At 41.2% G+C, this 23,162-nt stretch overlaps 1 protein-coding gene across 3 annotated transcripts in view; it reads right to left on the bottom strand.

The window, feature by feature from the left end:
* The window catches only part of LOC308075092 (protein kinase C alpha type-like), a 184,179-nt gene that overhangs the window by 118,832 nt on the left and 42,185 nt on the right, over positions 1-23,162 (bottom strand). For all 3 annotated transcript variants that reach the window (XR_013932157.1, XM_080414714.1, XM_080414713.1), the window contains exon 4: positions 1,285-1,367. Coding sequence is in view for 2 of the 3 variants with exons in the window: in XM_080414714.1 (XP_080270840.1) it covers positions 1,285-1,367 (83 nt within the window). In the remaining variant the exon portion in view is untranslated. The remainder of the gene's footprint in view (positions 1-1,284; positions 1,368-23,162) is intronic.

Raw genomic sequence — 23,162 nt, forward strand, 5'->3', positions numbered from 1 at the left:
CATACAAACAACAAATTAACACAAACCCTGTGCATCTGCCAATGTTTTATCACAGTTTAAAAACAAATATAACAAATATATCTGTATTTTTTTTGGATTAGTACAGAAATGAGGAGGGTAAAATAAATGATTAATGATGATTTAATGAACTGTAGGGTATTGAATTGTTTTTAAATATGAAATGTTTGATTATTTTGCCCTTTTTTTATTAGATTTGAGACTGTTGATGAAGGGCTGGACATGATTTTCCTGCTGGAAGAAGCAAAAACGAAGGGGTGGGCGTAGTAACAGCACTGACTTGACATGCAGCCACCGTGCAGCGCTCGGGGACCAACTCCAGTTGTAATGCCAGTACCTTGTTCAAGGGCAGTGGCAGAAATATGTACCTACAGTAGCAAGAATGTCTTTTGGTGTGGGAGGAAACCCAGAGGATACCCAATACCCAGAGGATACCCAACGCAAACACGGGGAGAACATACAGAAAGGCCACCTCTGCCGGTGTTCGAACCCATGACCGTCTTGCTGTGATGGGGCAGCAGTGCTAAGCACTGTTCCTCCGACTCCAACTGCCTAAGAAGCTATGTGGCTCTTGTGTGCGCCCCTTAAATGTATTTTACTGGAACATGGTGACAATACACTAAAGGGAATTAATTAAAGCTGCTGTTGTAGCTCCACCATGAACAGACATGTTTTCATTTCAGAAGTTTTTGCTCCAAACAAAAATCAGATTCCGAATCAAATCCGATTCTGAACATGATGAAAGATTAGAGTTTGCTATATTATTTGCAAATTTGCAAATTCATACATTGGAAAATCTTGCCATCAAAAATGTATGGACATTACCCAGTAAAATCTACAGTTTAATGTTCATTAATCTCCGAGAGATCAATTAAAAGGTTAAAGCAAAACTTAGTTAATGTAGTTACTGCCGCTCCATACCACTGCAATCTGGGATGTATTGAATAATACAGCTCTAGATGCTTAGGGGGACTATCCCTGTCATGAGAAAAACAAGCCTAATTTTTCTCCTGTCCCTTCCAGTGCTTTGTAACAAGAAATGGATGTATGGTATAATACTGTAAAGCTCTGCCACTAACACAGAGAGAGGGGGGGCTTCGAAAAGAGCCAGGGCCTGTTGACATCAGCGAGCACATCAGTGACGTCAGTCGCATAAATGTGACGGAGAGAAAACAAAACAAAGGGATCAAGCACCGATCAACCCTGACCACGACCTGCTCTGCGGCAAAACTCGCAGAGAGGCAAAGCTGGCGTTTGGTTACTTACGTCTGTGTCGGGTCCCTTATCTGCCCCGGGGCAGCAGAACGTGACAAACTCATGGCACCTCTTGTGGCACACAAAACAGCAAACTGAAAGGGAAAGAGAGAGAGAGAGAGAGAGAGAAGGGAGACGATGTTAAAATGACTGAAGAGGAGAAAGCTTCTCAACATGTGTCAAGATGGCCAGTCCACCACCTCTTAAAGCTTTGTACTCTGTACACTGTAAAATACAGAGTGTCAGTGTAACTCCAATCTGGGAACCCATCGCCAAATGAAAAGGAAAAACAGCGCCCTCTGCTGTTTTTGACTATCTCACTTGGCTCTGGGAGGAAGTCAACGTAGCACCCGTGCGCAAGGAAACCGGGGTTTTGGTCTGCCTTCAGCCTTTCACTGGTGGTGCGACTATGTTTTCATTCCCACAAACAATATTTCTACACGGAACACTAACACCACTTCTCCGACTCCCAGAGAACATGGATCGTTTTGGTTATAAGCCCACTTGTTTCTATGATGAAAGAGCAAGTTAAAATGGGAATATCTTTCTGTGGTTTTGTCTGCTCCGAGGACGCTATTGTTAAATGAGTTTCGGTTTGTTTAGAGTGGGGAAGGATCGGCGGACACGTAAATCCCGCCCACTACATTTGATTGGGTAAAGCGCGGCCTGCTTCCTGATCTGAAGGCACGCCCACTTGTAGGCCAGTGCGTACGCGATATGACGAACCCCCCCCGACAGATTCAAACGCAGAGCAGAATCTGTTCTTGAGAGATTAGTGTAACTCTGACAGTGTAAAATGTGTACACTGTTAAGAGTTCAAACTGATGATTTTACTGTGAACCTCCCAGGATCTAAGACACGAAACACACATGGACACACGCACGTAACAGTGATTGCATACAGTATGCATAGTGAAACACAGATATAGATGTTGGATTTCAGTGTCAATGAGTGCAGCACAGTCATTGAGCGGAGAGCATGGCATCTATGGATACCATCTCCCAGACAGGCAGACACTGGCTGGCACAGAGAGGAGAGAAAAGGCAGGCTGGCTTCAATAATGGACATATGCCCGCCTCCCTCTCCCTCCCTCCCTCTCTCGCTCTCTCTGTATTTGGAGGCAGACAGTTGCTGTGCAGGATAAAAGCTGTTGAATTAGTGGGGAGATTTAACTTACTGGTATATCCCGCTTTAACTGTCTCTCAGTTTCTCACATTTTCCATTGATCACTAACCCTCTAAAAAGCTTTGCCCTCAAGAAATATGATTTCTGTCTGACTTATACACCGAATCTTAAAAGACATACCATCTATTTATCTATCAATCTATCTATCCCATTTTAGACAATATCATGATGTATGTGACCAGTTAATCAGTTGTTCCTAGACTTGTTTTTTCAAAGTAATGTGTTATGTCAGTCTCTTCAGAGCTTATGTGCATTTTTGTGACAAGCCACGCCCACTGCCACTTTTTGCCAATCATGTTGTTCTTTGGCTCAGGGCAAACCTTTTCACTGAGTTTTGTGCAAATCTATTCTGCTCAAGATCCTGGTAACTGATAGAACGGATGGACCGACTGGGGCTACATTTTTGATTAACAGTGATGAAGGCACCTTCCCTAGCGGTTCTTTTTACTTTTAATTTCTCAATAAATCACGGCTACCCATCACTGTTCCAATTATCTTTGTCGGCTGGCACCGTAACTGTGCGTTTCTCCTACTTTAATTCTTATAGTAGTTAACAATGTTAGTTACAATTTGAATACGTTAATTACATTATGCTGTGGCTGATAGTTCTCGGGAAGAACAATCCAGCGCATGATTGTATCTAAGTTTCTATCTAAGTTTTACTGAACACATTCATTTTCGTACCATTAACCCTTTGACGCATGAATTATGATAACCGAGTCAGGATTTGTATGTGTCTTTAGACATGAAAAAAACAACTGAACTTTTTAACACCAAATTGTCACACTGACCACAATGGAAACAGGGCTTTTTGTGTTATTGTGTTATTGTATAACTGTACCTCTGTACTTTTTGCTACTTTTAATAAAGTATTGAATCAATCAAAACCATGGAATTCTATTTTTCCTCATCTTTTTTTTTCTCCTTCACTATTTGAACAGCATATCGATTTATCTCCTCTTCAAAATGAACACAGTCGAGGCAATCGTGCCATGTGGGTGCTGTGACATACATTAGCAGAAACAGATGCAAATCAATACAACCACACCCCACAAACCTTCACCCTGCCCCATGGCTGGTCCAGTCAATAATGAACATCAAACCCGATCTATAACTCACACCACCGCCTACAGTACACGCACACAAGACGGATCATCAATCTGATGATTCATAAATACTAAAAGGTTACAGAGCACAGTGGACCTGAAGCCAATCTTTTAAGCCAGCAACCCCCTGTGAGAGAGGCCAATATCTCACACCCAGACAAAACAGTCACTCTTCTCATTCTAAAGAAAAATTAGACAAGGATGAGTAGGCCTGTCACAGTTATTACATAATCACCTGATTGCAATTAGTTCAGCAAATCACAATTTTAACTGCATAAAAGCAGTTGGATGAAATGAACAGAAATGCTATATTTCCATCGTTATTACCACACAATCGTGCACACTCTTTTAACCTGGAGTCCCTATTTTGGGCATTTTTGGGGACTTTTTTTATTTGAATTTTTCATGCCCATGCATTTTTTTGCATTAAAAGTATATGGCCTGATATTTCAGTGAATTAAGCTATTTGTCATATCTACCCTGTGCTGTTTTATTTACAAAGCCTAAAAGGTAAAAAATATAATTATGTTCCAATGGTCAATGCCAAAAACACAATTAAATCATTAATTGCAATTATTTGTATGACAAGTAATTGCCATCTCAAATAACAGCCCTACCGAAAAAAACATACAGTACGTTGTCATCAGGCCGAAGGCATGAATTGTGAATGTGAATGCTACATATTTTAAAAATGGATTAAAAACTAATCACATATGATGATCCTAAATGTAGGTGCTTGCTTTATTTCACCTAAGAAAGCAAAGTCTATGAAATTTTCTGAGATTTTCTTTTCTTTTTGCAGCTTTGCTGAAGAAGGTCAACGCTGAATTTGAGTGGCCTTTATTTTGGTGATTCATTGTGCTTTGCACAGCTCCTCTATTTCCTCCTTTTATGCCTCTTCGGGTAAACATGTAACTCAAGTGAAAAGCGCCAGCCTGAATACTATGCATGCTATTGTTCGGCTAAAATGGCACAATGAAAGGGAATAATACCTACCTAGAGTGTAAGAGTGACACACACACACACACACACACACACACACACACACACACACACACACACACACACACACACACACACACACACACACACACACACACACACACACACACACACACACACACACACACACACACACACACACACACACACACACACACACACACACAACAGTATGCTGTTTATGGACTACAGCTTATCATTCAACAAAAATAGTTCCTGCCAAGCTTGACACAAAGCTCAGAGACCTAGGCCTGAAGCCAAGCATGTACAACTGGATACTAGACTTCCTGACCAACTGCCAGAATGAACTACGCAACTTATGTATCAGTTACTATATCTGTTGCTATTGTAACTGCCTCATTCCATTAAAAAAATTTCTTTAAACATGAAAACTGCAAATGATGGGAGCTTGTACGACAAAGAATTCCACCAACTTTTTTCACCTGTTAACATGATGTGACAATAAAATTGAAGTTCATAGCCTGTCTCCATGGACACACTCTGGTATTCTAATAAGAGCATGGTTGTTTGTAATTGGCTGGCCCACTGGTCTTTTTCAAGGACCAGAACAGCACTTAAAGTAGGCGTTCAACCCATGAATCACCTCTGACACCATTTTGAAGTAAATGTCTGCATTAAGGGGTAAAACGAGCAAGCCCCACCGTAAAAGCACTACTGTCGGAGCTTAATGTACTCCATATTTTAAAGGCAGAGGCATGGTCATTAAGAACCTTATTAATCAAGTCAATCTATCTTTTCTAACCACTACTAGGTTATAATTGTCTTAAACATCCAAAACAAGGAAGACTCTGGTAATGGAGAACAGTAAAGTTTTTAAACTTGTATCACATTATCTATCCAGGTTTTCTAAGGGTGTGTCACTATGTCAGGCCTGGAATTTCGTAATTTTATGGACAAGGCCTTTGATGTTGTAAATGTTTTGAGGTCACAAAGGCCAAATGCCAAGGCAGTAAGAAACATTCATACATTTTTCAATAGGTAGTATAACTTTCAATAGATAGTATAACTTTCAATAGATAGTATAACAATAAAAAAAAGCAAAGGGCTCTTTATTTCACACAATAATCCATCGGTAATGGTATTTACAAATTACCAGTATTTGCAGAAACGAAACAAAAGTTCATGCATGCTCAGCCCCGGACGAATCACTGGACTGAAGACGGAGATGTGGGTGGGGGAGTTAAGAATTCCTAATCTCAAAAAAGACACTGATGTGCAAAAAAAAAAAGGCAGTGGAGAAAACTGTACAATTTGCCCGAAAAAACGGAAAAGCCACTCACACGGAGCACTATAACTATAACGATAACTATAACTATATCGTTCACCGTTGTATTTTTTTTATAGTTGGTGTGAACTCTGCCATTCACTTGACGATTTAGAAACTTTATATGTATAGTTATAGTTATAGTGCTCAGCGTGAATGGCCCTTAAGCCTGTATTTTATTTTATACGTGGACAGGCAATGCTTGCCTCTTTACACATTGTGCTGCTGCATGGCTACTGCCATGATAACTAAAATTATCAAGTCAATTGGTTCATTCTGAGCAGAACCAATATTGAGCGTTTCTTGTTCACGTGTTCCACTTGCAACATAAACTGGTTAGAGAGAATGAATTTGTTTTATACAGTATATAAAAGGCCTACAGTGACAGTGATAAACTAGGTGCTAGACACCACACACACACACACACACACACACACACACACACACACACACACACAGCTTCCTCCCACTCAAAGTGCTCCGCTCTCTTCTCCTCTCCTCCACTTAACTTGAAAATAGTTTGCAGGTCATGTGACCCACAATATTGCTTGAATATAGACCGCCGAAGTCTGACGTCATTTACACATCCTTTGTTTGTCTACCTGGTTTGCAGTTTTCCACCCCCGTTCTGAATCCCATAGACGTATTGAATATCGCGTCAAATAAGAACAGTGTTCCAAAAATAAACACATGACCCCGGCGGGTTGACTCTTATGGATATGAAGCATCAACTGACGGTGAGAAAACGCTAATGTTACTTCCGCCGAATTAGTTACATTTTTGCCAGAAACAGACTGTATCAAATATAAGTGACTGACTATCATAAACGATACAGAACCTCCTCCCTGACAATAACGCCGACACGCGGTGTTTATTTTTGGACCACAATTCTTATATGAGACGATTCTAAGATGACCCAATGTTATTCTCCATAGAGAAATTACTTCCGCAAACCTGGGGATGAACGAGTGACGTCAGGACTTCGGTGCTCTATAGTAAGAGCCTCCATGACCAGTTTTGATTGAAAACGAACAAGGCAGGAGTGCTGTTTAGAAATGTGTTTTTGTTTGAGGCGAAAGAACAGAAAAACCAATAACAAACAACTTAGCTCTTCTTATTAGGTGTCACATTACTCCATGCACACGCATGTATTCATGCAAGCCAGCATGAATGCAAAATGTTATGTAAATCTAAAGACATTTGGGAGTTTGGACATAAATGCTTCACTTGTTGCTAAATATATGAATGAAAACATTACCCGTAATTTTCGCACTATAAGCCGCACCTGACTATAAGCCGCAGCAGCTAAATTGAATGTTTGGAACATATATAAGCCGCACTGGACTATAAGCCGCGGGTGTAAAATCCATAGATTTAGGAGGTCCCCTAGTGGCCGTTAGCTGTAAAAATCCATAGATAAGCCGCACCGTTATATAAGCCGCAGGGTCGAAAAATGGGAAAAAAGTCGCGGCTTATAGTCCGAAATTTACGGTACATTATTTAACAGTTAGTGGAGATTGCAATTAAGGATTCTGTTACGGATTAATTACAGAAGATTAGATTCATATTTTAGTTTCTGCCGCAAGTAAAATATTGTTGGAGGTAAGTCAATTATAAAAACAATAAGTCTGTTTTACTCCCTGAAGAACTGACAGCAGCTTGGCTCCATCTATAGAGAAAAGTAAAGGTGTTGCAGTGGACTATAAGAGTCGTGACTGTATTGTTTCTCACTCTATAAGGACAAGGATAATTACAAAGCAGGTGAGAATGTAATGAGGGCTGTCAAATCAATACTTATTCAATTCTCTGCAAACCCTTTAGCAGAGTGAAATCCTTTACCCCCTCGACCCCCCTGCTTTTGTTTGCAACGATAATAAGTCTTGGTCTCTCTACAATTTCATTTCATCAGATTGGAGGAAGTGCAGGAATGAATTAATTCTTTCAGTCTGCAGTGAGATGAGAGGGTGGGCTATGAGAATGCGTATTTTCAAGGATAGATGAGGAATCTTAACTGACGTCAAATAAAATATGGAGGTGCCTTGCAGAAACAAGGAGAATGTGTGGGCGATCACTTTTAGTGGGAACATTGAATTGCTTCCCGGTCTTGGCTTGCATAAAATTCATTTATTGAGCTGGAGAGCTCGTATTCATCCTATCCATTCTTTAGAATAAGTAATCAGTGAGTCTGCAAGCAAGGGCTTTATCCCTCGTCACCGAACAATGGCTGGATGGCCATGAAAGAGCAAATGGGGAAAAAGCACAAAATGCTCTCTACTCAGGGCGCCTGATGTAGAGACATGCATAGATAAAGACGTCTGATGAAACCTATTATTTTGCATTCAATCACCTATGACTTTTGTTTTATTTACCACCTTCTGACAGATTGGTGACAAATTATAAATAGATGTGTGATTTATTCTGAACTCCATGAAGACAAGTTTCAAGTTGCGGTCTGACAGTTGGGGCGCTAGGTGCACGTACAGTACATGCTGTAGGTGACCCAGAGAAATAATGGAACATTGCAAGGTCACATTGGCATGAGGCGTGGAGCGAATGGGCAAATTGCTCATTTCTGTAGGTCAAGTGCCGTGTCATTCCCTGCCTGCATGTGTTTGGGATGTGAGTTCTGGGGTGAAAGAGGACCACAATTTGTGCTGGCCGGCTGCTTGGACCAGGTCTACAGCATTATAGCAAGGGGCGCACATGTCCATTGTTATTTTTGTCACACATTAGTTGATGGAGACACAACCACATGGACATCTCCCAAATCACACAAACCTAAATCATATAATGTTACCATGGATTAAAGGAAAAACTAATCTCACGACTGAAAATGTTTGTTTAGCACGTACCAATTAGTACCAATCTGTGATTTGTGAAACAGTGTGAAATTAGTACTCATTTCACACTGTAAAGTACATCTTGTACTTTATTTGGTTGAGAATGAAAATAAATGGGCTTTATAATGAAAAATGCTTCTCACAGAACCAGTGGCAGATTTATTCATTGCATTTGTTATAAACTCCCAAGATCATTTCGTGTAAACTTCTACAGACAGTCTCTTTGAGGGGCAGTTTATTGTAAGACTTTGCACGTCCTGCATAAGAACATAATTTTGTTCTTAGGAGACAAATTATGCTTCCAAGGATTTTCTTCCATCAAATTACACGTAGAGCACAGTGCAATGCTCTAAAATGTAATAAAAAAGTATACTTTTTGATGTGATTACACCTGCAACACATTCACTATTAATGTAGTATCCAGCCTAATTCAACTCATCTCACCATTTCGTGGGGGTCTGGGAAATGCCAAAATGCAACTAAACTCCATCTTTCATCATGATCGTACAGTAACTTTACCACAATCGTCACTTTTCTCTGACATGTCCAGTTTGAATTGAAAGAAAATAACCACACAATCAAGTTTCTAGTTCCAAAACTAAAATGGTTACCTTTCTGCCTGTGCATGAACACTTTACTGCCCTACATGTGTCTGTTCTGACCTGTGAGTGGTCCTTTTACTCTACGTGGTACGTGTGTACATGAGTACACTTGTTTTTTTTTCTGTATCTTCAGAGAATTGACACTAGATATAAAAAAAAAAACGATTTGAGCATGGTAGGAACTAGGAACACAGTGTACCACCCCCCAGCTCTCTCCAGCCACCAGCACAGCACTGTTGGAGGGTATGGACACTTACCCCAGGCATGGCATGACAAATGGATCTCTGGGGGTTTCGAGGAAAATGAGAATCAATCGATCTGATTCTGACTGCATCAACTCTGACCACATGCTGTTTGGTGGAGACAGAGCTAGTGGCTGAGGGTGAAAGAAGGTTGTGTATACTATATATTGTACAGTATATGCACTACATTTCCTTTTCATAGTATGAGTATGTAAATTAGAGAATGAAATGTAATTTTATTTACAGTATTTATTTTATTATATAGTAGTATATTATGTTATATGAAAAAACGCTTAAAAATCCATGTTTTAGATCAAACCACAGGCCCAGTGGTCTCATCTTTAAGGAATATTGTAGAAAAGGGACTATAAGATGCTCATGGCTATGGGAATAATGAAAATGGCAACAATGATGAAGATGACAGCGATAAAGGTCATAAACAGTGATGAAGAAGACGGTTCAAAATGATCATTGCCACCACCATCAAACGTTTATTTTTTATTTCTTACGCCATAATGATCACAATTTAAGAGTCAACAGACTGAGGCCGACTATATATTCCCCTTCCCCTGTGATATAGATTTCATAGCCAGCTCATTACATTAGGGTCATTGATCATATTAAGTAATGGCATCGTAGGGTTATAAAAGTGAAAAATGAATTCAGACATTATTGGGCTGTTTGATTTATTCCTCCCCACGCCTGGCCCACACCAGCATCCCTGCTGTAATAGAAAGTGAAAAGGTCTGCCGTGGACAAAGTAGACGCTACAGGTTCTGCTCACACTCCGAGGCGTCTTTAATGAAGCAATTACTTGCTGCTGGTCTATCATTAATGAATGAATCAATGTTAGTATCTTATCTGTTTGATTTACATGATATCGATCATTACATTGTAATTGCAGTCATTGTCGGTGTCTGGGGTTGCTTGTCTCTCCCCATAAAGATGTAATAACTCAAACACACTATGGCAAGGATTAATATATATATATATTTTTTATTCTTCTTATTTATTCCTGACTTATAATTATGTGTCTGGTTATGAAAATTAAGTATTATTATTTATCATAACTCTGCACATAATTCAGACATCAGAGGAGCCTGATTGATGACTAATAAAGCAATACAGCTGTTGGCAGGATCCCCTGATGTCCTCTCTAGCACCGTATCGTACTGTCCACCATCACCTTTAGGCGTTTGACTCATGGAGCCAACAGAGCAGCAAAGATACTTTACATTCAGTGACCCTTCACTTACCCTTAACTCACACTACTGCAACAGCTTCATAAATACAACATGGCCACCACTCTTTAAACCCCTTTAGACCTGCGGCCGATTCTAGTACAAATGTCTTCTAAATCTGTTTTCTGAAACACTTAATGGTTGCTATAATATCAGGGGTTCTCAAACTTTTTCATGTCAAGGACCACACAAAATTAAATGTATTTGGCCGCGGACCCCCGTCTCAAAATATTTTGTTCCAGGGACCCTCCAGAAGCAAAGATTTGAGTTACAAATGTTCGCAAAAAGATTTGCACAAATCTTCATGATTTTTCAAAAATAGTAGATCTACAAGCTCATAGCGCGGCACTCTATGAGCTTGTATATCTGTTATTTTTGAATAGCCAAAGTATAAAATAACGATTAAAGTGGTTAAAATCTGAAATGACAGATGCTTTCCTGGTCTTAAGGGTTATAATACCAAAAGTGGTTTATGCCCGGGTGCTCTCAGGATGGATGTTGACAAAACAGTGTCTGGCTGTATGTACATTATTGTGGTTGCGTGCTTACTGGGATCAGGGACTGAAGACACCTGGATGAGATGCTTATTGTGCTCTGCTATTAAGATACAGTAGAAGGCTTGTTAACATGTTTGCTGTAAGTTTTACAGCATTGCAACAATTAGGACTGAGCAGTGCTGTTGGGAAACCGACTTTAAGTTTCCAGTAAATATCCTGAGCTAAAAATCTATCCTACAGAGGTAGTGCATTGTTAGGGGCAAAAAGAAAGGAACATTGGTCTTTGACGATTAGGTGTGAAGTTATGAAGCAGTGTGCTTCTACAGTATGTCTGTGTACTATAATGTAACTGTCTACAAATGTGTCCACTGAAAAGGGCTGAAAACGCAAACAAACTTGGGTTCAGCTAGGCACAACTCTAGTTTGCATTTACATTTTCACCACAGACAAATAAAATGAAAATGTAAGTACATTGAGCACATTTCACATACTCAAACCCTAATGCAAGATGTAATGCATCAGGTAGAGTAATGTAGCCCAAACATTATCATCATAATATTGTACTGGTGATCTCTCTGGATGAATATTAATAGCAGAAAAGGATAAATTATGCAAGCATCGTTATTGAAATGAGCTCCATTAGGGGCTGTGTCCACAGGAAGTAATTTTTGATCTGCCAGAGCATTTCTGCCGTCCATTTCTATGATGAAGATGTACTAGGAGCGCTCCTCTTCCCAGCGCCATACCTCACGTTTCAGCACTCTTAGTTATTTGGCAGAGCACCCTGGGTGCCTCAAGTAGAAAATAGTTCAACATTTGGAGAGGAGACTCACTTTTGTTGACCAGCCAATCAAAATCGAGGAAGTGGCAGGAATAAAAAGATCAACAAACATGTCAAAAAGGCTGATGTGCACTCACCAACTCCTAACCCTTTTCCTGAGACCAGGGTATTTGTACTCATAGTCATAACGCAGATGAAGCTCAGAAAGCATTGTCATGTGGGCAGACGTAAGGATGTAAGGATGGCTACGATCTACAAATGATTTTCTCCTGTACAGCAAGCAGCCTTGAAATACCAAACTCTGGGGGGGTTGAACGCACCATGGCGGTGAAGAATATTGCCTAAGGTCAATGTCAGCCACAGTTATGTGCAGGTATGGATGAACAACTTAGTCATGACACTCTCTTGCCTTGAAATATCAAACTCTGGGGGGGTTGAATGCACCATCTTTCATCTTCAATTCAATAGAACAAGAACTGTTGACACATTCACTGCCAAAGACGGATATATCCGTCTTTTCAAATCCAACCGTTAACCGCCAAAGACGGATATGTCTGTCATTTCACTTCCTGGGGAACTTATTACTTTAAAATCCTGTATCTCGGCTCCTGTGTGCTTTTTTTTTTTACTATGTATTTTTGGCGAAACATGCTATTTTCAACTGGGTATAACAAGAGAACGGGAGGTCACGATGACATTTTTTTTTCACGGAAGCACAGTGATTAGCAACCATCAGGGGATCGATCATACTGGAGATAAATATTCTGTGGTTCTTGAAAAATGTGTCAGAATGCTTAAAAATGCTGGCAGAAGCTACCTGCCAGCATTAGAAAGCCCCTGGCAGTGAATGTGTTTAAAACAATTTCAGTTAAATGCAATAAAATGCTAAGTCATGTTCTGAAATTGTCTCAATGCCATTCTACATTTTCTTTTTTGCAATTGGTTCCAGGTATGTGGGGGGGCACTACTTATTTATTCTGGCAATGTTTTCAAGGCTCATATGCATTCACACCTCAGCCCTACCCAGTATGACCACAGTCCTTTACTGCGTTGAGGGAGACGGCAGTGTGAGTCATACACTTTTCCAGAAAAGTTGTTGTTTGAAGCTTTCAACTAGGCTGCCACTGAATACAAAGTGTGTGTGTGTGTGTTAGCCTGGCGTAGACAGACTATATCACTGCGTGGATATGAGTCTGGTGCTTCCATGAGGACGTTTTTTTCCCCAAGGGGCGGGATCAAAACAATGGCCCTCGACGCAATTGGTTAGACCTAAAACCAACTGCCTATAGAGCATCGCAGTTCCCGCCCCTTCCGGGTTCCACCGCAAAATACTCAATGCATTTTTCCCATTGACTTTTCCAAAAATATTTATATCTATTAATTTAAGCCTCGAATCAAGCCATCATGACATGACATGAATCATGACCATAAAACGTTTGATTCTGTGATTATTTTTTTTTGAAAACGGCAAAACAAAGGGTATTTATTAAATATAGCATATCATATAATTAAATATAAAATAAAAACAAATCACAGAAAAAAACGTTTTATGGTCATGATTCATGTCATGTCATGATGGCTTGATTCGAGGCTTAAATTAATAGATATAAATATTTTTGCAAATGTCAATGGGAAAAATGCATTGAGTTTATCCTTCCGGCACCAGGAAAAACCAGGAAGTGGGCGGGAACTGCAATGCTCTATTACAGTCTCCCATATTCTAATACTGGGCCCTGATTGGTCACACACGTCTTCTGGAGCAGGAAATGGATTCTCTATGGAGCGGTGCCAGACCCAAATCGCAGAGTGCAATTTTTTTTTTTACTCGCAGATTCGTCTGGTCCCAGGCTGTGTGTGTGTGTGTGTGTGTGTGTGTGTGTGTGTGTGTGTGTGTGTGTGTGTGTGTGTGTGTGTGTGTGTGTGTGTGTGTGTGTGTGTGTGTGTGTGTGTGTGTGTGTGTGTGTGTGTGTGTGTGTGTGTGTGTGTGTGCGTGCGTGCGTGCGTGCGTGCGACTTCAACTGTGTGTTTGTCCATGTCTGTACTCTGTATCTGTCTACTGTCTACATGTGTGTTCCTGCATGTGATGCATTGCAGACCCTATCACATAGTGATAGGGTCTGCAGTTGTCTTGAGTCCACAACTGCTAGCTACTGTACAACATAAAGACTGAGACACATCCAACCTGTATAGCTTGACTTCTAATGGCAAGATGTATGCCGAAAGAGTATGCTTCTGTGGACATTATTCTCATGGTTTTAGACAGCTGAGAAGAGTCTCGCTTAGTTGAGTAGCAGCTAGATCAAACACAAGAGAGACAAGGGGCTTGTGATGATGTCATGTCACAAATAAATCTTTGAGCAGAGCTAGCCCAGTTGAGATTTTATGGTGATGTGGAATAGTTGTCTGGATCAGCTCATTTTCCAGTACAGAAGCTCAAATCACTCTGTCAATAATGCAGTCAGCAGTTCACTGTCAGTGGGGTATCGCCAGCAGGGTTGGTCAAAGTTATTATGTCTGCTGACAGACAGGGGTGGAAAGTAACTTATTATAAGCACTGCCATTGTTGTAATTGAGTAGCTTATTCACGTACATATATGCACTTTTTTTTCGTCATTCGACGTTCACTTTCACTAGATTTTGTATGCTGTTATGGCCCAATCTGTAGGATATTTCATTTAAGTTTGCTTTGAGCCTCTTTAAGAAAGAGAAAGAGCTTGGTTGGTACGATGCCACATCGGCCCATTCATGTCGGTGATTTGTACTTCATTCATGTTTGTAAATCGTTGTCGGCTGTCAACTAAGTTCAGCAATTACAATTGTCTTTTGGCTGATTTATTTGATTTATTATTATTACATTACGCACATAATGTATGTAATGGTAGAACTTGTCAGTACCATTATATCCACAAGATATAATATTGAATTCATGTCAACTCTGGTACTTACAAGTTTGGGCCCACTACTGTACGTGAACAAGCAAAAGGGCTCCACCAATGGGCTCAACTCACCGGCTCGCGCATGGAGGTAGTTTGTGACGTAGACACATAAAGGACACTAATGCGCATGCTTATGGGCCCACGCCCGGAAGGAGAGAGATACTTCCAGGGGAGTTTTGGACTGGATGAGCAACTTTCACTGAAATGTGGGCAGGGATTTTCTGTGCCCTTTCCAGATCTTATATAGTTCAATGAAGCTGCACAACGGTGTATCAAACACCATCAGCCTGCACTGCTTCGGTAGAATTCGGTAGAAATGTAAAATTGACATTATAGAACAATACTTGAATATATATTTTCACAATCAAGTGTGCATCTTTTGCACATTGATACTGACTCTCTCCATGAGACTGAGGGCTAGGACCTTGAGGAGACATTCTTATTGAACACATAATTGACTTCACTTGTGGAAGAGTGCAGACAAAGGCTAAGGTATGTGCTCTTGAGGGGCACATACGGTAGCAGGTTTCCCAGCTCACAGCCATAATGACAGAGGTTGGACAAGGAGGAAGGTCAGAGATGTGCTCGCTGTCAGAGTTGAGATTGGAGGTAAATGGTCCTCGGCAGGCATTATTCATGTCATACTCAGCTGTCAATTCATATTTTGTCATATGACAGCAAAGAGTATGGAAATAATGGAGTGAAGATACAGTGCCGAAAAAGGTCCATCAATGCCATTGCTTTCACAAGGGACTATTAATCATTTATGACAGGAAAGGCTATGTCTCACCATATCTCTGAAATATTGTAGCAAACATGAGCTTAAAGGGCACAGGACATTGTCTCATTTCAATAGTTGGACCCTGAATCAAGTCATTATTGTATTGTGATTCACACCACTAGTATTTGCGTGTGTATGCATAATCATGGACATTTGGTAGTATGTCCAATAGCCGCAACAATAAAAAAGAGCACTCACACACAATTCTTATTTCGGTCCAAAACTAATCGCGTTCATTAACACAGTAATGCAGCGTTACATGGATTAATAACCGTTATATTATTATAGTTTTGGCAATTGTAATACAATACACTTCTCGTTACTGGTGAAAGTAATAATATTACAGTAATCTTACCAGTGGTGGAAAAAGTACTCAAGTATTTTACTTAAGTAAAAGTATCAATACTGCAGTGTAGAAATACTCTATTACAAGTAAAAGTCCGGTAATCAAAATTGACTTGAGTAAAAGTACAAAAGTATTGGCATCACAATATACTTAAAGTAACAAAAGTTAAAGTACTCATTATGCAAAATGTATACAAAATCTTTTGAAAATAGCAGATCTACAAGCTGAAGTGACGCATTGTGAGCCTGTAGATGGGCTATTTTCCAATGGCTGAATGTATATAGGGCTTAAGTGGTTCATGCATGTTTTGTAATAATAATCTAAATCCGCATAATCTAAATCTGCAAAGTAACTCCAGTAAAGTAAAAACTCCTCAAAAGTGTACTTAAGTACAGTACTTGAGTAAATGTACTTAGTTACTTTACACCACTGAATATTACTTAGAAGCATGTTACTGCCCAGCACTGATTACCATTTGTCAGTGTATCTAGATACACACCAGACATCTTAAGGTGCTTATATAGTAATAGTAATGATAGTAGATGTACTGCTGAGGATTTCTTTGCTGCCTCTACTTTGAGGAAAAACACCACTGCTGTATCGCCAGCTCATCCCCAGCTCATGCATTTTCATGTCCATTTCACAGAGAATGTTTTTGGGTAAGACATGGAAGGCAGACCCAATCATGGCGGGCAGTTACTCTTTTTAATTCATTTACTTTCTCATTGGTTGATGCTTGCCAAAGGCCGAGATAAGTTTGGATAGTTTGATGTGTGTGTGTGTGTGTGTGTGTCCTTAATGCCCTCCCAGAACTTCCACCTGTTCTCTCCCTCGATGAACCTCCTAAGTTCACTGAGGTTCTCTCCGCAATCAGGAGTCTTAAAAACAACAAGAGCCCTGGCCCTGATGGACTTCCAGCTGAGATCCTCAAGAAGGGAGGTTACCTCTTAAAACGACAGTTATACCATCTCATCTGCAACACCTGGCATAATGAGACAATTCCTCAGGAATGGAAAGACAGCAACATTGTCACCATTTACAAAAGGAAGGGAGACAAGTCAGTCTGTGGCAACAGCCGTGGCATCTCTCTGCTCTCTGTTGCTGGCAAGATTCTTGCAAAAATAATGCTGTTTCGCCTGACAACGCACATTACAGAGGACATCCTCCCAGAGACACAGTGCGGTTTCAGAAAGAACCGAAGCACTGTGGATATGATCTTCGCTGCGCGTCAAGTCCAGGAGAAATGCAGGGAGCAAAACAAGGACCTCTACATCACCTTCATTGACCTCACTAAGGCCTTTGATACAGTTGACCGGGAAATCCTTTGGACTATACTGCAGAAGTTTGGCGTCCCCCCAAAATTTCTCAGCATCCTCAAGCAGTTCCACAGTGGCATGCATGCATCTGTACTTGTTGGTGGCCAGCAATCTCCCCCTTTCCCTGTGAAAGTCGGGGTGAAGCAGGGTTGTGTACTGGCCCCTGTGATATTCAATCTATTCCTGACGGCAGCTACACTCCTCTTCCACAAGTCCATCCAGGAAGATGGCGGTGTGCAAATACAGTTCCGTCTTGATGGGAGCTTGTTTAACATCAGACGCCTTCAAGCCAAGACCAAGACCCTGGTCAGCAACATCTACGAGCTACAGTATGCAGATGATTGTGCTCTTCTGGCCCACAGCCCAACTGCCATGCAACGTGCCCTGGACACCATGTCCTCTGTTTACCACTCACTAGGTCTTGTGATCAACATCCACAAAACAGAGATCATGGCGCCAGAAAAATCTCCACCCCCCGTGTTCAACATCAGCGGCACTCCCCTCAAGGTTGTCCAGCAGTTCAGCTACCTCGGCAGCATATTGACACCCTCCTGCCAAATTGATGATGATATCCAGGCCCGTATCAACCAAGCCTCCTATGCCTTTGGCAGACTGCGCTCTCGTGTGTTTGAAAACAACCACCTAAGAACACCAACAAAAGTGGCAGTCTACAGGGCAGTGTGCGTGTCTACACTGCTATATGGGTCAGAAGCCTGGGTTGTCTATCGGCGTCACATCAGACGCCTTGATGCATTTAACATCAGATGCCTCCAACGCATCCTTGGCATCACCTGGCAGGACCGTGTCCCTCACACTGACACTCTCCAACGCACTGATTCCATCAGCATTGAGGCAACCGTAGCACGGAGGCAACTCCGGTGGGTCGGCCACGTCATCCGGATGCCTGGCTGCCGTTTGCCCCGTCAGGTGCTTTATGGACAGATCTTGTCAGCCAGCAGGAAGCCCGGTGGTCCAAAGCTGCGGTACAAAGATCAGCTAAAACAGACTTTAAAGAGGTGCAACATCAAGCCCAACGATCTGGAGTCGGCTGCAGCTAATCGGCCACTCTGGCGCTCTTTATGCTACGAAGGGGTCACACACCTTGAGGAGAAACGCACCCAGCAAAGGATGGCGCGGCGCCAGCAAAGACACCTTCATGCTGACCCAGTACCATCTCAGCCTTCTGATCCAGGCCTTGCATGTCCTGCCTGTGGTAGGATATGTGGTTCCAGAATCGGGCTTCATAGTCATCTACAGTGGCATCGTCGCCAGCAAAGATAACCACTGACAAACTCATCACAACGCAAGGAAGCTACGTCATCTTCGACAACGATGGACTGCCAAGGTAGGTAAGGTGTGTGTGTGTGTGTGTGTGTGTGTGTGTGTGTGTGTGTGTGTGTGTGTGTGTGTGTGTGTGTGTGTGTGTGGGGGTGTGTGTGTGTGTGTGTGTGTGTGTGTGTGTGTGTGTGTGTGTGTGTGTGTGTGTGTGTGTGTGTGTGTGTGTGTGTGTGTGTGTGTGTTTGTGCCTGGGTGCATGTCTGGGAATTGCTTTCAGAGACTGCTGCTTAATGGCCTTCAATGAATGCCTGACAGGCCTTTTGAGCAACAGAAAGCCCTCTACTAAACCCTTTTTTTAAAACATGCTACTGGCATTTGGGAAATAAATTACTTGTACAAGAAACACAAACAAAGAGTACCAAGCAAAGAAGACGATGACTATGAGAAGATGACAAAGAGTAAGATGATGACTTTCAGAAGAAGATGATGAAGTAACAACAACAATTTTGTTGATCACACTGAGATCACTCACAGCCCCACTCGTATAAAGTAAGACTGCTGTTGGATTTAGTCTATCTATATTTGTAAAGCTGGTGTATTTTAGAACTCTTTGGTGGTCTTAATGCCCAAGAATATATTTTGCCACTTAATCATAATTGACATTGAAAAATATTGGCATATAGTAGCTAAAATACACTGCTCAAAATAATTAAGGGAACACTTTGATCCCTTAATTATTTTGAGCAGTTTTTGTTTGCAGTATGTACACAGTTCATGAAAATAATTAAGGGATCAAAGTGTTCCCTACATTTCTTTGAGCAGTATATTTCAGGCTTCCAATGAACTTAATACAATATCTCTCATGAGTTGCAAAATAGCCCTATTGGTTTAATTTAGTGCAAAGTATGAATGCAAGACATAAGCCAGTTATTGTAGTTCTTGCTATAGGGTTGAACAATAAGGCTTCCTTATTCCTGCTGGAACCCTTTTCTGTATCTGTTAGATCCTAGCTGGACCCCTCACTGCACAATAACAGTAGGCAGTGCACCAACGCACAACTTATCTATAACTGCAAGCGCCAGATCATTTTGTTGTTGCAATAAATGGAAACTTTAAAAATGCATGAACTGCACGAATATACGACACTGTTATATGGGCTGTTATAAGAGTCAGGGCTGCAAACAACTACTGTAGTAAACAAGTGGGTGGAGAAAGGAGCTGGAGCAAAGCCTTGTTCAAAAGGTTTAGCAGTGGGTCTTTTAAAATCAAGGTTAGGTTGGTGAGGATAGAGTTTGGGTGTTTTTTCTCCAGTACTCTGGAACCAGTTTTAAGGCCCTCAGGCAAAACAGTAATATCTCAGAGAGCAGGGATTGTCTCATAAGCCTCAATGTTACTGTAGTAATGTGCTCTTATACAGTATGCACCCGTTGAACCATCGTTCAATATCGATCTGCTCTCACTTACTGAGAGAGAGAGAGAGAGAGAGAGAGAGAGAGAGAGAGAGAGAGAGAGAGAGATCTGTCAGAACCTGAGGCTGGGCTGAGTGTGAGTGTGAGTGTGAGTGTGAGTGTGAGTGTGAGTGTGAGTGTGAGTGTGTGTGTGAGTGTGAGTGTGAGTGTGTGTGTGTGTGTGTGTGTGTGTGTATGAAATAAGATTCTGTGTACAACTGTACATACAGTACAGAGTATGACCAAATGATGGTCCAAATTATGCTTTCTATTCCCTTGCTAAGGTGTGGTTGGTCAATAAACATAAATAAAGTCTAATCGACAAATGTACATATCTCCATCGAAAACTGACAAATATTCAGTGATCTTCATGTTTGTGGTACAAGCAGCCAGAAACTACTGAAGCAGCATCCTAGGTCAGGACAGTGCTTGAATGCACAGCAGACCTTGCTTGGCAAGTGTGAACATTTGTTCTCCCACAGACACAGTGCTCTCCTGTTGGTCAATTAGGAGCTGCATGGATGGAAGGGCTTGCTCCCTTCAACGTGTCAACACCTCCATTCAAGCACATCAGTGGATTAACCTGCCCAGCTTTCACACCACCACAACACTGGCTGCGAAACGTCTCATCGTGCATTTCAGCTTCATCACCCATGGGCTGTAAGTCTCCCTGAGGACATTGTGCGATGCACCAACTTAATCAACCGAAGCACGAATATTAAAGAGTAACGATGTGAAATGTATTTGATTCCCTTTTCATTCAGCACACACACATGTTGGCTGACGCCTTAATTAAATGTTCTACATAAAAAGGACATAATTGAAGCACTAATGTGCATTACATTCTTCAACATATTCTTTTTTTAGTTCCACTCGTTACTGGATCATGTCATTACACATAAAATTAAATATGAACCGCAAGCAGGCAACCAGACACTGCCTTCCTCAGTAGCTACATTTAATGGCCCATTTTGGAATAGTGGAGTAGATAATACTAATACATGGATAGTCGGTCCGTCGGTAGGTCCTAAATAAACGATTTTTAAAACTGTATTGCCATGGACTCTGTTGCACCTTCATGCTCCCCAGAAAATGAACTGTAATGGCTTTGGTGACCCCATGGCCTTTCCTGTAGCGCCACCCTTAGGCCAACCGATATGGTCTGGTTAAGCTCTCTGCTCAATGAAACGTCACAAGGAAATGAGGTTCCCAAACACAGTGGTCATGCTGCTGTGGTCAGAATCACTGCCAGGCGTATTTCATTTATTTATTTCGAAGCAAAAATATTTGGAACAAATAGCAGATGGCTAGACAGTTAAGACTGCGATTTAAAAGGTGTTAGTTGGGCTACAGTAAGCATGTTTGCTTGTTTGGCATGCAGCCTCTTCCATAAACACAGAGCTATTATTAAAATCTTGCTAAAATTGTACATTGCAATTACTGTGCACATGTCAATGGTATGATAAACACGTGTGTCCAGCGAGAAACAGGTCTTCGGGTTTTCCACCAAAGAAGTATTTGATACTCTCTCTGACCAATAAACAAAGTTAACAAGTGATTACAAGTTGTAGTTGCTGTGTAAAGCTGATTTTAATATCATCATGGATAAACATTAACCCATTAAAACCGTTGGCTAGCGTTGGCTATTCAAAAATAGCAATATACATATACAATATACAATATACAAGCTCACAGCGCATCACTTCGTGCCGTGCTGCAAGCTTGTACATCTGCTATTTTTGGAAAAAAAAAGAAAGTAGAATCGGCCTCTAACTTGTGAACCAGCAGTAGAGAAATAGGCATCGAAATGAAAACAGACTGATGTTGTGGACCAACTTCAAATTGCTTTTTTTCGTTTTTGTTTTTGTTGTTTGCTGTTTGTGTTTATTTATGGTTAATGACGGTTTTTAATTATTTATATCTTACAATGGCCCGAAAGAAGCAGGGCACGTTTTATAGGTTTAGTGATCAATGGCAGCAGTAGTACGGCTCTAGTATGCTACATTATGTATGTTACTTTGATCATCATCTGTCCTCTTTCCAGGCACTGCGGGTCGGACTGGATCCTTATTATGTCTTTCTTTCACAGGGGACAGTCCATGGCCAATTCCGAGTCAATGCTGAGCACTCATGTCAGCTGACCGGTTTGATACATACAAAAAAAATCCCAATAGTGTAAGCTCTTGCATTCAACATCAGACTACATTGATTTTTAGCAGTGTTCAGAAACTATAACGCAGCTTAGTGGGTGTGCCTGTGTACTGTATACTGAGAGAGAGAGAGAGAGAGAGAGAGAGAGACAGACAGACAGACAGACAGACAGACAGACAGACAGACAGACAGACAGAGAGAGAGAGAGAGACAGACAGACAGACAGACAGAGAGAATGATATGCGACAGGTTTCATGTGTCCAAACTACAGGACAACTCATAACTCTACCTCAGCACTCTGTGCCAACATAGCAAAACCCTGTGTTTAATTTAACTCTGACTGTAAAGTGTACCAGTAAGGGTACATTTTTACACTCTCTGAAATTAAACTCTCCAGATTTCATGTTGTAAGTTGGCACATGTTCTACTGTATGTACTGTGCAGAGCCCAGCAAAAAGACTGCGTGCCCCCTGGGTGGCAGTGCATTATGTAACCATGCTTTTTCAGTGACACTGAAGGAGCCTGTCAGTCAGTGAGGACTGACAGAGTGGCTGGGCCTGGCTGAATCAGGTTACTGTTTGTACCTGTCCAGACGGCTATAATACCATACTGCATTCTGATTAGATTTGTTCTGACAGCTACAGTACCATAGTGTATTCTGATTCACTCTGTCCTGACAGTTAAGAATACACTGTCTTCTGATTCTCACAGGATAGCAGGCAATAACCAGACACAGATACAAGGGAAAGCTGAAGAGTTATTTAGGGATATTAATAACATTTTGTACTCATTTTATTACATTTGTGTATTTTATGTGTGAACCCCCCCCCCCACACATTCACTTCATCCCAGA

This window comes from Gymnoscopelus braueri (genome assembly GCF_963280865.1).
Source record: "Gymnoscopelus braueri genome assembly, chromosome: 2".
NCBI classification, from domain to species: Eukaryota; Metazoa; Chordata; class Actinopteri; order Myctophiformes; family Myctophidae; genus Gymnoscopelus; species Gymnoscopelus braueri.